We start from the raw sequence: 13,529 nt of genomic DNA, 5'->3' as shown, positions 1-13,529 counted from the left end.
AACACCTTTAACAGTAGGACAATACATCATATTCGTATATAGTATAGTCCCTTAGGTCTGCACTCTGCAATTTTATGAAAATATTTAAGAAATAGCAAGCGACATATATATAAAACTTGTGAGCTTTCATTCAAGTCATTCTCATAGCGTCTAATGAGTGGATTTTGTGTTAGGGTGATGACAAATATTGTGAAACTCAGGTTTCTTCACACGTTATTCAACTTCTCTTATTAAACATTCATCTTTGTTTCCAGGTTTGGCCAAAGGAAAGTTAGAAAGTAAATCTTTGTTCAGAGATTTGGATGTGATTTATGTTACACTGGGAAGTCTTCTCTTTCTCTGTGTTCAGATTGTAGCCATTGTCCCTATACACAAAAGGATTGTGCTGCCAGACAGAACAAATATATACATGTCAGGCCAAATATAACTGCCATAAGGATTTTTTTTTTATAGGTAAAGGTTAATAAGTTGGCATTGTGTTTCTTTGTGGTACAACAGTATTTGAGCATTCAAAAGAAATCAGCTTAGAAACAGTTCAGAAGTTTTGCTGGAACAGCTATGAGACAATGCAATTGCCATAGTATCTTAGCAACTTGAAATTGCTTGTACTCACAAAAGTGTTTTATTGTTTTCTCATTTTCCAGCTATCAAGAGCAGTCTATTGACAGCGGGTTTCTCTGTCAGACTTTAGCAAACCTCATTTTCAAAGCTATTGCAGAGAATAAATTGATACTGTAGATACATATGAGACAGAGAGAGAGAGATAGGAGATAGATAGATAGATAGATAGATAGATAGATAGATAGATAGATAGATAGTGAGAGAGACTTAGAGAGGGAGATAGATAGATAGATAAACAGATAGATAGGAGAAAGAGATAGATAGATAGATAGATAGATAGATAGATAGATAGATAGATAGATAGATAGAAGATAGATAGATAGATGATAGATAGATAGATAGATAGATAGATAGATAGATAGATAGATAGATAGATAGGAGAGACTTAGAGAGAGAGATAGATAAACAGATAAGTAGGAGAGAGAGAGAGAGAGAGACTAGATAGATAGATAGATAGATAGATAGATAGATAGATAGATAGATAGATATGGCTAGGATATGAGGAAAAACTATCAATGAAGTAAATAGAAAGCTTTTCTTATTTACATGCAGTCTTTCATTTTAAGAAATAAAAGGCACCAGACTTAATCTGTAATGGAAGATAATACAAGATACTGTAATGGAAGAGCATGCTACAATATAATACATCACTTGCAATTCAATCCATTGTATAGAAATAATGTCACCACAGAACGGCAGATGCTATATAATAGGCATGCAATGGCCTGTTTATCATGTAAATATATCTCTCATCTTCGAAACTGATTGATTTTTGTAGAAAGGATCATTATGGACAATGGAGGGAGAACAACAATGCAGCGACCATACAGTGTTGAAATTAATCATTCAGAAAGTTTAATTGGCTTGACATTAAACCATATTATGAACACATTATGGGGAAGCTGAGTCAGTGTCCCTACAGGTTTCCCCATAAAAGAAGTTGTAAAGGGTCAGGCTATTGGCAAAAATCTGCCATCAAGTGCATTGACTTGCCGTTAACCATGTTGCAGATGTTCTAGAGAATAACACAGAATACATTTATGCAGGATGGATAGACTGGTAGAGAGAGAGACCGTTTAGAAGGTCCATGTAGAAAGAACTTCTTTCCCACTAGAATGTAAAAAGCCTCGACAGCATTTTTCAATAATACACTTCATGTAAAGAGTTACAGATATAAAGAGTTCTTTATTATTAAGCTGCACACGACCATAGGTGTATTATTCGCACAAGTCCTTAGGAGACCTTGTATAATATTTTACTCACAATGCACTTTATAATACTGCACCATTTTACAGAAGCTAAACTAGAATTATCATACTTGATAGTGGCTTTTCTGTCCCTAGCAGACTTGTACTCCATGTTACAGTGTGTCATAGGTCAAGGTTAGGTATATTGTGTACTCATTTACATACACGTATACTTTGTGGGAGAGTGAATTATAGAACAAATACAGATTCTGCATTATAATACATGCAAGACATAGCGATGACAAAGACAACAGAGGGGGATTGCATTAAGGTTCAAAGATAAGGAAGATCAAGCTGGTTTATGAGTGTCAGCATGCAGTATATTGTAAAGACATCCTCTACTCTTGAAATTGTAGAGAAACAAAGTGAGAAACAACAAGGTTGTGCCCACTGACTCCTCTAGGTCAAAGAGGCCCCTGACAGAAGATCGCAGTGTATACAAGGCCCCTCCTAAGATGGGGAAATGTTACTATGGCTACAGAGCTCATGTAAAGCATGGCTCTAGTCTTCATTATATCCCAACCTCCTCATTGCATTGGCTCAGGTCATTGTACAGCTCATTCTACATGGAAGTAGAAGTCAGGGGACAAATCCAGCGCCAAATGCTGCCAGTTCTGTGGTAGTAATGTCTCCTATGGATATATAAGTGCTGCTTTGCTTGTAAAGTTTTAGGTAAGGTGGCAAGGGGCTCAGTCATTGTATTGGTTACATCTGCTATATAGCTGGTGAACATGATGCATTGAGCTTTATTGGGTGGAGGTTACATTGACAGTATGTAAATAATAGGTTTCTTTTATATATTTTAATTATGTATATTTTACTCTGCATATATTACAGCTGTTTCTTGTTTTTATTTTAATATTTTTTTCTCTTCTTGCCATTTTACCGTCCTTCATTTTGTTCGCCCTTCCTTCTTTCTCACCTTGCTCTTCCCTCTTTCCTGGTGTATTTGAGAGTTACTATTGATAACTTTTGGTTGCAGATTATTAAGTTTGTACAAGACTTTATTCATCTTTTTTTACAAACATATGAGATATCTCGCATTCTTGAATATGGCGAATTCTTCTACAACAGTGTATCATTTTCTCACTTTTTATTTTCCATTTCTGCAGAAGCCAGACCAGTTTGACCAGTCAGTGGTCCTCAACCAGTTAAGGTACTCAGGTATGCTGGAGACAGTCAGGATCCGCAGAGCTGGATTTCCAGTAAGAAGACCTTTCCATGATTTTTATTTCCGGTGAGTATATTGCATTCCTTGTATTGTATCTGATAGATTTAACATTTGATATAAGGCTACGTTTATGCTTGGTTTTAGCGTATGCTAAGGCAGTTGTTAGGCCAAGAAATCTACAATTCTGTACTCTACTCTAGGAGGTTACTGATCTTTATATGAGCTGAAGTCTGACATGTAGTCAGAACATATGCACCAGACATATATGGTCTTCTTGGTGGGAAAATGCTGCTGCTGGCTGCCAAAAGGAACAGCTGAAGAGATGATCGGTGGATATGTGATTGCTGTGCACTAGACATCTGCTGCCCATAGAGGTCAATGGTCTTTTCGCTTCTTGCCCCTGACTGTAAAATAATACAAGATGACTTGGGTATTTTCTTGTACATATGTTCTGCTATAGGTAGATACATTTATATCCGTTATTGGTGTACACTTTTTTACATTTTCCAGATATAAAGTTTTAATGAGAAATCTGACCCTTCCTGATGATGTGAAAGGCAAGTGCGAGACTTTACTCCATCTTCATGACACAACAGATACCGAATGGCAGCTTGGGAAAACCAAGGTAATTCTCTACCCTTGGTATTTCTAGGGAAGAACAGTAGCAAGTTATGAGTGTGACAGTAATGTATAACAGGGTTGTATAGGAGGTTCAATCAATGGCTGACTGCTATGGTGCATACATTTACAATGTAGTGCAAAATTTCTGTGCACTGTAAAACAGAAAGCCTACTGAACTGGTTTTACCTATTTCCATTATTTCATATGATACATCAATGTCACAGTATAAAGGTGCACTTTATGATTATGCTTAAGATAATAATCTCTTGTGTATATAGCAGATCTATGTGTCACTCTATGTCAGCAATGAACAGATCCTCTCATTGTATGAAGGTTTACATAGTGACATAGCTCAGGAGACACAAATCACATTGCATCCTGAAGGTTATAAAGCAAGACAAATGCATATAGCAGGTATAGATTATATTCATAGAACATAGCTGTGTTTTCTTTCTATGCATTAGCCAACTTTTAGGCTTAGTTTGGTCTTATATGTAATGATTTTCCATGTGATACATCCAGACCATATATGACAGTTGTTAACTATAATAATTGCATTTATAATACCAAATGATGAGGTGGAATCAATCTGAATCCATTCAAAGTGGATTCAGACAGGTTTTAGAACTACAATGAATTTTATAATGGAATTGTATTTGTGGTCATTCCCTGCAATGCAGTGTGAGAATTTTAGGTGGAAATGATGACTTCATTTGTGAGTGAGAGTCCAAGTAGGTGCTGTACACCTTGAGTGTGTCTCTTATATGTTGCACAGAAATTATGTCTTGTACACTTAAAGATGGTTTCAAATTGATCAAGGTGCAGGTCTGAAAGCAAAATCCAACTTTACCATGGTTGTCTCATCTCTACAACCTTTTCTTTTAAATTGAAGCTATTCCTGTGACAGGTGGGCTTCAGAAACCCCTGGTGATCAGCAGGTATCAATGAGAGTGCTCATACATCTCTATTGTCGCAGAGATTGCAGGAGCCCTGTGGTATCACATGATGCCATTCAAAGAGTACCCGCTCAGTCTATGTACTCACAATACTATAACTGGTAAAAAAGATAAACAAAAGAACAAAATGCTTATAAATCAAATGTCAATATATTTTATGCTTGCTTAGGTCTTTCTGCGCGAGTCTTTGGAACACAAATTGGAGAAGCAGCGAGAAGTAGAGGTGTACAAGGCAGCCTTGATAATACAGACACACATCATGGGCTTTGTGGCAAGGTAAGTTAAAGGACACATTGTTGGAGTTAAATTAATATTTTATGTAACTTTTCTTGAAATTTTGTTTTAAAAATACATTAAGCATTTAGAAATGTAGATTGCCAAATATAGATCACCAAAGGGTGCTGGCTGCCTGCAGCAATGAAACAAGGTGGGGCAGGAAAGGCAGCGACGTGCGGGGGAGGTAGGGGATTATTGTTGTTTGCTTTTTTTTTATATATTTTCTAAATCCAAAAAAATGGTAAGTTTTTCTGCTTTTCCTTATAAAAGTGAAAACACTTGAGCTTGATAAGGAAAGGTGGATTAGGGCACACTAAATGATTGTCCATTTTCAGGAACCAAAGGTGATGTGTTGCTGTGTGAAAACATTTCCTTGGACACCAGCTACACTCTGGAGCTGACTTTGTATAGGCGATCAGATCATCTCTCTAAAAAATCTATAATCTCTTTAGTCCGGTGTAATGGAAATGTACCTGCAGTTCTATGTGAATCCAGGTCTGTCTCATCTGGACATCACGCTAAATTGTGCTAAAGTCATCATTACATATTTATTGGGATTTTCTGCTGCATAAGAATTGTTATGTGTTAGCTTTATATGTTAAAAAGTGTCTATCCAACTGTCTATCCTTCCTGACTTTTCGCAGTGAGATGATGTTGATAAAATACGTCTACTGCAATGGTATCAGGCAGCAACGGGGAACACAACTAACCTGTGATCCTGGCAAAGCGTGAAATGTGTTTGATTTTTATTAGATGGAAAACATCTTTAATTGAAGTGTCTTAAATACAGTAGATTTCATTTAGGGCAAATAATAATGACATGCATGAAAGGTTCGCTACATCCCTATCTGGTAACCTATTGACATCAGTGGTAGTGAAATTTTAAGAAAGAAGCATTTGACTTATCTTCTCTGAAACAATATCGGTTACTCTCAAGATTGTTTCTGAATATCCACCCTCACACATATATTATTTACATTGTATTACCATATCATGAGCAATATTAGTATCAGAAAATACTGTCCTGATTCCTCTAAAACCAATGGTTAACAAAATGACATACATTATGTATTAAATCCAGACCAATAGCAGGCATCTGTTTACTTTTGTGTCTCCTCAAAGTCAATAGTAGCCTGTTCAATAGCTGTTTGCATAATGAGGTAATCCCTTTTCATGTGCATATGAGCCCTGGCTGTACATATAGGCCAATATGTCACCAAGAACAGCATCCTGCTGGGAGTAATTACTTTTTCTGTAAGCATGGCATATATCACAGCTCATTCTCTCTCTTGCAAAACACATTCATGTCCGGAGAAATAAAGATATGGCTGAGTTTAACATCAGATTAGCCAAGATTCGGACGGCCCATGGAGCTTGAAGACTTCCTACTGTGGATGTAATTTATATTACAGTTGTGACGCCTTGACACTTGCTGTAAACAGTATGCATAAATAGGATGGATTCATTCTTATTTCTTGTGATTTTCATTACATGCTTCTCTCCTTTTTTTTCTATAGAAAGCAGTACAGAAAGGTTCTTCACTGCATTGTTGTAATACAGAAGAACTATCGGGCTTTCCTGTGGAGGACCAAGTTTTTACGTCTTAAAAAAGCAGCTGTGACCTTCCAGAAGCAGCTGCGTGGGCAAATAGCCCGGCGCACATACAGGCAGCTCCGAGAGCAGAAGCAGAAAGAAGAAGAAGAGAGAAGAAGAAGGGAGGAAGAAGAGAGAAGGAGGAAAGAGGAGGAAGAGCGTCTGAAGAAAGAAGAGGAAAGGAAAAAAAAGGAAGAGGAAGAAAGGCTAAGGAAAGAAGCAGAAGAAAGGTACGGAATGGACAATGCCTAGGAATATCCAGAAAATAATCTCACATGTCTATAGTTACTATTGTATGGCAGTTACATCTAATCTGCTGCTACTTGTTACACATTATTATAGAATAACTGTGATACTGAAATGTGCCCAACATGTCGGTGAATATATGATAGGCATAATTCTAGAAAGTCGGTGAATATCCTTATTACTTGTCCCAAGTGTTTCATATCATGACATTGTAGATGCTCATTGCTAAATGATCTTAAATGTGTAACTGTACCTAGATATAGTTAAATAGCAGAATTGAAGTAATTTCATATATCCTTTAATCTGTACATGCAGTGACCACAAGAATCTGCTTCTTTGCATAGGACTAGTGGTAAAATCAATGAAAGATCATTCTGTATGCGTCTGGTGTAACACTGAAAAAACTGCATCTACTAATCTTGAGATTCCTCTTACAGGGAAAGACAAAGACACGAGGCAGAAATACTAGCCAAGCAGGTAAGCAGTAACTAAAACAAATACCTCCGCTTTTCTCAATTTAGAGCATGTTGTGTTTCTGAGATGCAAGAAATTTTGATATAAATAACAATGTCAAACATCAAAAATGTAAAGAGATTAAGGAAAAGCATTTGTACTGGTATATTTATTATGAATTATACTTATTCTGTATATAACAAGCACCATACAGACACGTACATATAGCTTACAAATATAACAAGGTGATTCGCAGAAACTCTGCTAATATATAACATGATAGTCTTGAATCGCTTTTAGCTTTATTAGTGGTGGCCGGACACATATATCTGCTCAAAGCCCAGATATACATTTACAGACATCAGATTTACTATACTTTCTTATACAGACACTGTAGCAAAAACCTATACTTGGCACTTTGAATCTTCAGCCGAATATAATCCTGGCTTGACCTTTAATATGATATGTGATACATTTCCAAGCAACAGGAAAAAAAAAGCACAAAGTAACATAGCCTATTAACTATTATTTGCTTCATTCACTAAACAGGCATAATAAAAATAAGTGATTGAGATTAATGATGGTAAGAATATAGAAAAGAGAATATGCCCTCTTATTACTACATATTGCATGTGCTGGAGGGTCTCCCTGCTATTCCTAGAAGCACAGCACATCATTTTATTGCATTATTATAACTGTATTTGACCAATAGTAATCAGATAAAGAAAGCTTTATGTTAAATTTGTGTATTCACTGTATAGTTAAATAACTTACATACTTTTCTATTTATTGGTTAGTATTTGCTTAGGAGTTCACTGGGCAGTCCCATCGGCTATTGAAAGCTTTCTTGATATGTGTGTCCTGAGATAATATAGCTAAGAATCAGTAGATACGACTGTCTGCTGAACTCCTAAGCATAGAGACAACAGGAATGTAAATGCAAACATATACAGGTTGTACTGAACTTTTTCCAGTCTCCCTACATTAGATATCCGTGAAAATGTTAGTATAGTTCTGAATGATATAGTCCTGTGTTGGTAAGATCTAGTTTTATCTTGTTATGTGCTGACCTGTGCCTTGTTTACCTGCAAGCATTTGTTCCAGGGTTGGTAGTTCTCATGTTCTGTCTTGCGGTCTGTTTCATATTTCTATCAAAGCTGTGTTTGTTCAACTAATGTGGATTTCTTCTTATCGTTATGTAAAGGAAGTTATTATTATAGGATATAATAGTGCATTATATACTAATTGTCTGAGCATTGCTTTACAAAAATAAGAGTATTTAACATTAGCCTTTAGCGATCCAAATTGAGTCTAATGTTTCTGTGTACTCAACTGTAGGCTGAAGAAGCAAAAAAACAGGAAGAGCTTGCTGCCATGTTGGAAACTGAAAAGGTGGATAAAGAAAATCAAGACATCGAAAAACAGAAAGAAAACAAACAGGTGGAAGAAATTCTTAGATTAGAGAAAGAAATTGATGACTTGCAACGCATTAAGGAAAAACAAGAATTATCCTTAACAGAAGCATCTTTACAGCGTTTACAACAGCTCCGTGATGAAGAGCTGAGACGTCTAGAGGAAGAAGCCTGTAAAGCAGCCCAAGAATTTCTTGAGTCTCTGAACTTTGATGAGATTGATGAATGTGTTAAGAATATTGAAATGTCCCTATCTGTAAGTGATGTATTTCCAGAAGAACTCAAATGCCTTGCCAGTGGTAACAAACCCAATTTTAACTTTAGTCAGCCATATCCTGAAGAGGAGGTCGATGAGGGCTTCGAAGCAGATGACGATGCATTTAAGGATTCCCCAAATCCAAGCGAACATGGTCACTCTGACCAAAGAACAAGTGGTATTAGAACCAGTGATGACTCTTCAGAAGAAGATCCTTATATGAATTATACTCTTGGACCAGCAACTGAAGTGGGGCCAAATAATACATTGCTTCCTCCTGGACAAGACACAAACACACCAAAAAAAATGGTCGGGGTAGAAGAGCAACCAGATTACCTTCAGGATCTTGAAAATTTCATCATTCCTGATGGAGATTATGACTATGACCATGATGATTATCAGGATGGGGCAATTACGTCCGGAAGCAGTGTGACATTCTCTAATTCTCACAGCAGCCAGTGGTCTCCAGATTATCAGTGCTCCATTGGAACATATAACAGTTCTTCGGCCTACAGATTTAGCTCAGAAGGAGCTCAGTCATCAGTAAGCTTCTTCTTAACAAATATAATGTCTTCTCTGCAGTTGTATTTATATTTGAGTAGTTTTATAGAAAATAGATTTTATACATTTTCTACAACTTGCTCAATTGCCTGCCGTGTCAATTGTGAGACTATATTTACACCTCGGCAATTTGTGCAATTGTTTGGCAAACATGATGGGAAGATATATCTAATTGACACTTTTACAGGAAGTCAAGGCTTAGCTTAAGTGACTGGTATCTCCCACTGCCCAAATTGGGAGAGACCTGTCCATCAATCTAAACTGTGCAGAGAGAAATTGTAGGGCTCTTCTCTAAGTGTCTTTTTCTAATACTATGGCCCACATTACTAATAGTTAAAGTACAGTGGAAGATAAGACCAGTTAGTCAGATTTATTATGGTGTAAGATGCTTAGTCAAACTGCTTAGTCAAAATTTATACCAGCTATTAGTTGGCTTACTTTTAGCTACGGTCCGTAGCTGAGAAACTTGATTTGGTTATAACCTCGCATCATGCAGCAAAGGCTTCTGGGAAGTCGGGCATGTTGTTCAGGGTTGCTTGCTATAGAGGGCAGCAAACAGAGGCACTGTCTCCCTGTTTACATCTTGGGAGACAGATTTTCATATTCTTCCCATGTTCCTTTGCAGTGGACCAACTATGGCTATAAGTCTCCACACACCTGAGAAGGTGGTCTCTCCCTAAGGAGTGACGCTATCCCCACAATCTGGTCTCACAGCCTTTCACTTAAACCAAATCAGTTCTCTCTATGCTGCGCTGATGACGTCCAAAGAGACAGAAACGGTGCCGTCCGTAGCTGAGAAACTGATTTGGTTATAACCTCGCATCATGCAGCAAAGGCTTTTGGGAAGTCGGGCATGTTGTTCAGGGTTGCTTGCTATAGAGGGCGGCATAACAGAGGCACTGTCTCCCTGTTTACATCTTGGGAGACAGATTTGCATATTCTTCCCATGTACCTAGATCTAGGGTTTTTAAGCATTCTTGTAATAGCCCTAATACGGATTAGGCAGTATCACTGTATAACCCTGTATACCCTAGAATCCAAACTGTTAGGGAGATTGGGTAATAGCTATGTTTTATGTGCATTGGGGGGCTTGAGTGGCTTCCGTAAAAATTTTAACAGTCCTAATAAAAGTTAGGTTTTATTTGTACATTGAGAGAATACCCCTTTTTGTGATTATTGATCTGTAGTGGGCCAGGTGTGCTGGGAAATATTATATGATCACCATATAACTTTGTTATTAATATTTCTATTATTTACACTCATGACACCAATGACACCCATAGAACACTTGGGACCAGTTGTTCTTGGTAAAATGCTCATGGGGGATTTAACCTCTAGGAAGCCTTTCGAGTTTTCTTAATGCTGTGTTTATATGTCTGCAGTTTGAAGACAGTGAAGAAGACTTTGATTCAAGGTTTGACACGGATGATGAACTTTCCTACAGACGGGATTCTGTTTACAGTTGTGTTACACTGCCCTATTTCCACAGTTTTCTTCACATGAAAGGTAAACTACTCTTAAAGGGAGTGTACTAGACCCAAAATCTTTTCAAAACCACTAGTATGCTACTGTACATACTGTGAACATACTGTTTTATATCAAAGTGTAATCTCGCTGCTGAGAAATTCAATATCTAACCCACATGCAGATGAACTATCCCATGTACCTGAGGCACCTGTTGTCACCCATGGTTGTCTCACATTAGGACCTGTCAACATTTATGATGGTAACCTCAAGTGAAAATGGATGTCCTGACATCATGGCCACACCCTGGGTGCACCAAACAAGCAACTCATTTGCATATTAATTAAAATGTAATACTTTTTAGCTGCAAGATTTCAATTTGACACTGAAAGGGTCAATGCACAGAGTTTTTTTGGCGAGGATTTTGACGCTGAATCCGCATCAGAATCCACCTTCAAAAAACGCCTCACCATAGAGTTCTATGTATTCCACTAGCTTTTATTTTTCCGCTAGCAGATTTTTTTCCGCTAGTGGAAAAAAAAGTGACATGACCTTTCTTCAGGCGGATTCCGCCTGAAAAAAGCAACGTGAGTCAATGGGAGACAGAAAAACCACTAGTTGTTTTTGATGCGGTTTTTGCAAAAAATGCTTCAAAAACCGCTAGTGGTTTTTTCAAGGTCCATACACTGTGCTGGAGGGAAAAAAAACAAAAACTAAGGGCTAGTTCACACGGGGCTAAAGGGGCGGATTTTGACAGCAGAATCCACGTCATAATCCGCCCCTTTCGATGGTGGTCTATGGAGACCACTAGCTTTCTATTTACCGATATCGGCAGCTGCGGCAGCACCCTCCAGTGACGTCTCATTCATTTGAGCCGACTGCGGAGGAGAAAGCCGCGACCGCAATGGTCGTGGCAGGCGGGTTTTGACCCGAGAGTGACGTGGCTCGCCGCGTCTCTCTCGGTGTCAAAACCCGCCCCATGTGTGAACGAGCCCTAAAAATGCCTCAAAAAATGCTCCAAAAACTGCTAAAAAAACCCATTTCCTAATTCCTGAAGCTGATTTTTTCCTCTCCAAAATCCTCGCCAAAAAACTCTTTGTGCATTGACCCAAAGGTATGTTCACTGTGCCACTAACTGCCTCTACAACAGCATATACAGTAAGTAGTTTAGCAGTGATTTTGGTGGTGGTACAACTGTGTGACTATATATGTATGACTATATAATATACTTTGATGATGATGTATGATCTGCAGTGCAAACTGTGTTACTATGTAATGAAGCTACAGACTGATGCTCGGATTAATGGACCATGTATGTGGAGTACAGTCATCATAGTAATGAATAATGCTGGTTGCGGTAATAAATACATATTGTTATCTAGCATGCCAATATTATGTATCTGCAGTATACAGGCTGCAGTAAACAGCAGATTTCAGGTTAACCTGAAAGCGTATTTTTCTGCAATTCTAGTGAATCTTATCCATTTTGCTGGACTGTTTTTTTCTGCGGCGTTTACACCACGTAGGGCCCCAGCCTAAGTTTTGAAAATCCCAGCATGTCAATTATACCTACAGAAATGCCGGCAGTTTGTTGTAGGTATAATAGAAGCAGAAAGTCTGCAGAGGAAAGCTCTGCAGACTTTCTTTGAAACGTGCTGCAGGGAAAAAACCACAATGTATGTTTCTCGTATTGCTTTTACCTGCAGCCCACTAGGTAGGGCCTTAGCCTAAATGATATTTCTTAATAACAATTTTTACATGGGTTCTCCCCCTAAATGACCCAGACTTTTTTCCGACCGGTCCTATAACAGAATTTATGAGAGCTCTGCTTTCATGTTAGGCTGCAGATGACTATTTAAGTAAATATATTCAGCGCTTTGTTCTCTGCTGCCTTTGTTTGAGTTCTGCAGGACATGGAAGACATGCTTGTTACTGTGATAGGAGCTGATGAGACAAACGTGCATAAAGTGAAATCACAATGAGGACAAGCTGAGGGCTTCACTATATATTAAACGTCATTGTTTATTTATGGTTTTAAAGACATAGTAACTCTGTTTTTAGAATAGTCTGTAGCAGTGTCTGTTAGGACCAGGAATAGCAAACTTTCATTCCTTCGACATGTAAGTTGTACTGTCCCGTGTAAAAGCCAACCTTATATTTTTGACTGCTGGTCATTTTGCCCCAGCAGGCAGTTTTTTTTAGAATTTCACAAACTTTGTTTTATTCAGTGTTAAATATGCATTCCACAGTTTTTTCATTTACGATAGGTTCACACTAGCATTTGGGTTTCTGTTTCTCTGCGGAGAGAAAAGTCCTGCGGAATGGGTACAGAGTCCCGAACAGTCACCCTACACTAGTGTGACTGCAGTCATTGGGAAAAACAAATATGTGATACACTTTTACCATCTACAAAGACTGTAAAGGTCTTTCATTTTTATAGTAGGTACACTTCAACTGTGAAAATCACAGCATGTCAATTATGCCTATAGAAACACTGGCGTTTTCTGTATAGGTGTAATAGAAGCAGAAAGTTTGCAGAGGAAAACTCTGCGGACTTTCTGTGAAAAGTGCAGTGGGAAAAACACAATGCATTTCCAACGCATTTAAAAAAAACCCAAAACATGTAGATTATATTCAGAGCCTTCCAATTAG

The 13,529-nt window shown here is 37.9% G+C and overlaps 1 protein-coding gene across 1 annotated transcript in view; it reads left to right on the top strand.

The window, feature by feature from the left end:
* Nucleotides 1-13,529, top strand: part of MYO10 (myosin X) — a 206,429-nt gene that overhangs the window by 171,518 nt on the left and 21,382 nt on the right. Inside the window, exons 20-26 of the mRNA XM_075270986.1 lie at nt 2,981-3,105; nt 3,550-3,664; nt 4,786-4,892; nt 6,410-6,715; nt 7,169-7,208; nt 8,523-9,395; nt 10,796-10,919. Of these exons, the coding sequence (XP_075127087.1) occupies nt 2,981-3,105; nt 3,550-3,664; nt 4,786-4,892; nt 6,410-6,715; nt 7,169-7,208; nt 8,523-9,395; nt 10,796-10,919 (1,690 nt within the window). The remainder of the gene's footprint in view (nt 1-2,980; nt 3,106-3,549; nt 3,665-4,785; nt 4,893-6,409; nt 6,716-7,168; nt 7,209-8,522; nt 9,396-10,795; nt 10,920-13,529) is intronic.

Source organism: Leptodactylus fuscus, chromosome 4 (assembly GCF_031893055.1).
Source record: "Leptodactylus fuscus isolate aLepFus1 chromosome 4, aLepFus1.hap2, whole genome shotgun sequence".
Lineage (NCBI taxonomy): Eukaryota > Metazoa > Chordata > Amphibia > Anura > Leptodactylidae > Leptodactylus > Leptodactylus fuscus.
The sequence above is the reverse complement of the archived record's forward strand: the minus strand, read 5'-3'. Positions and strand labels throughout refer to the sequence as shown.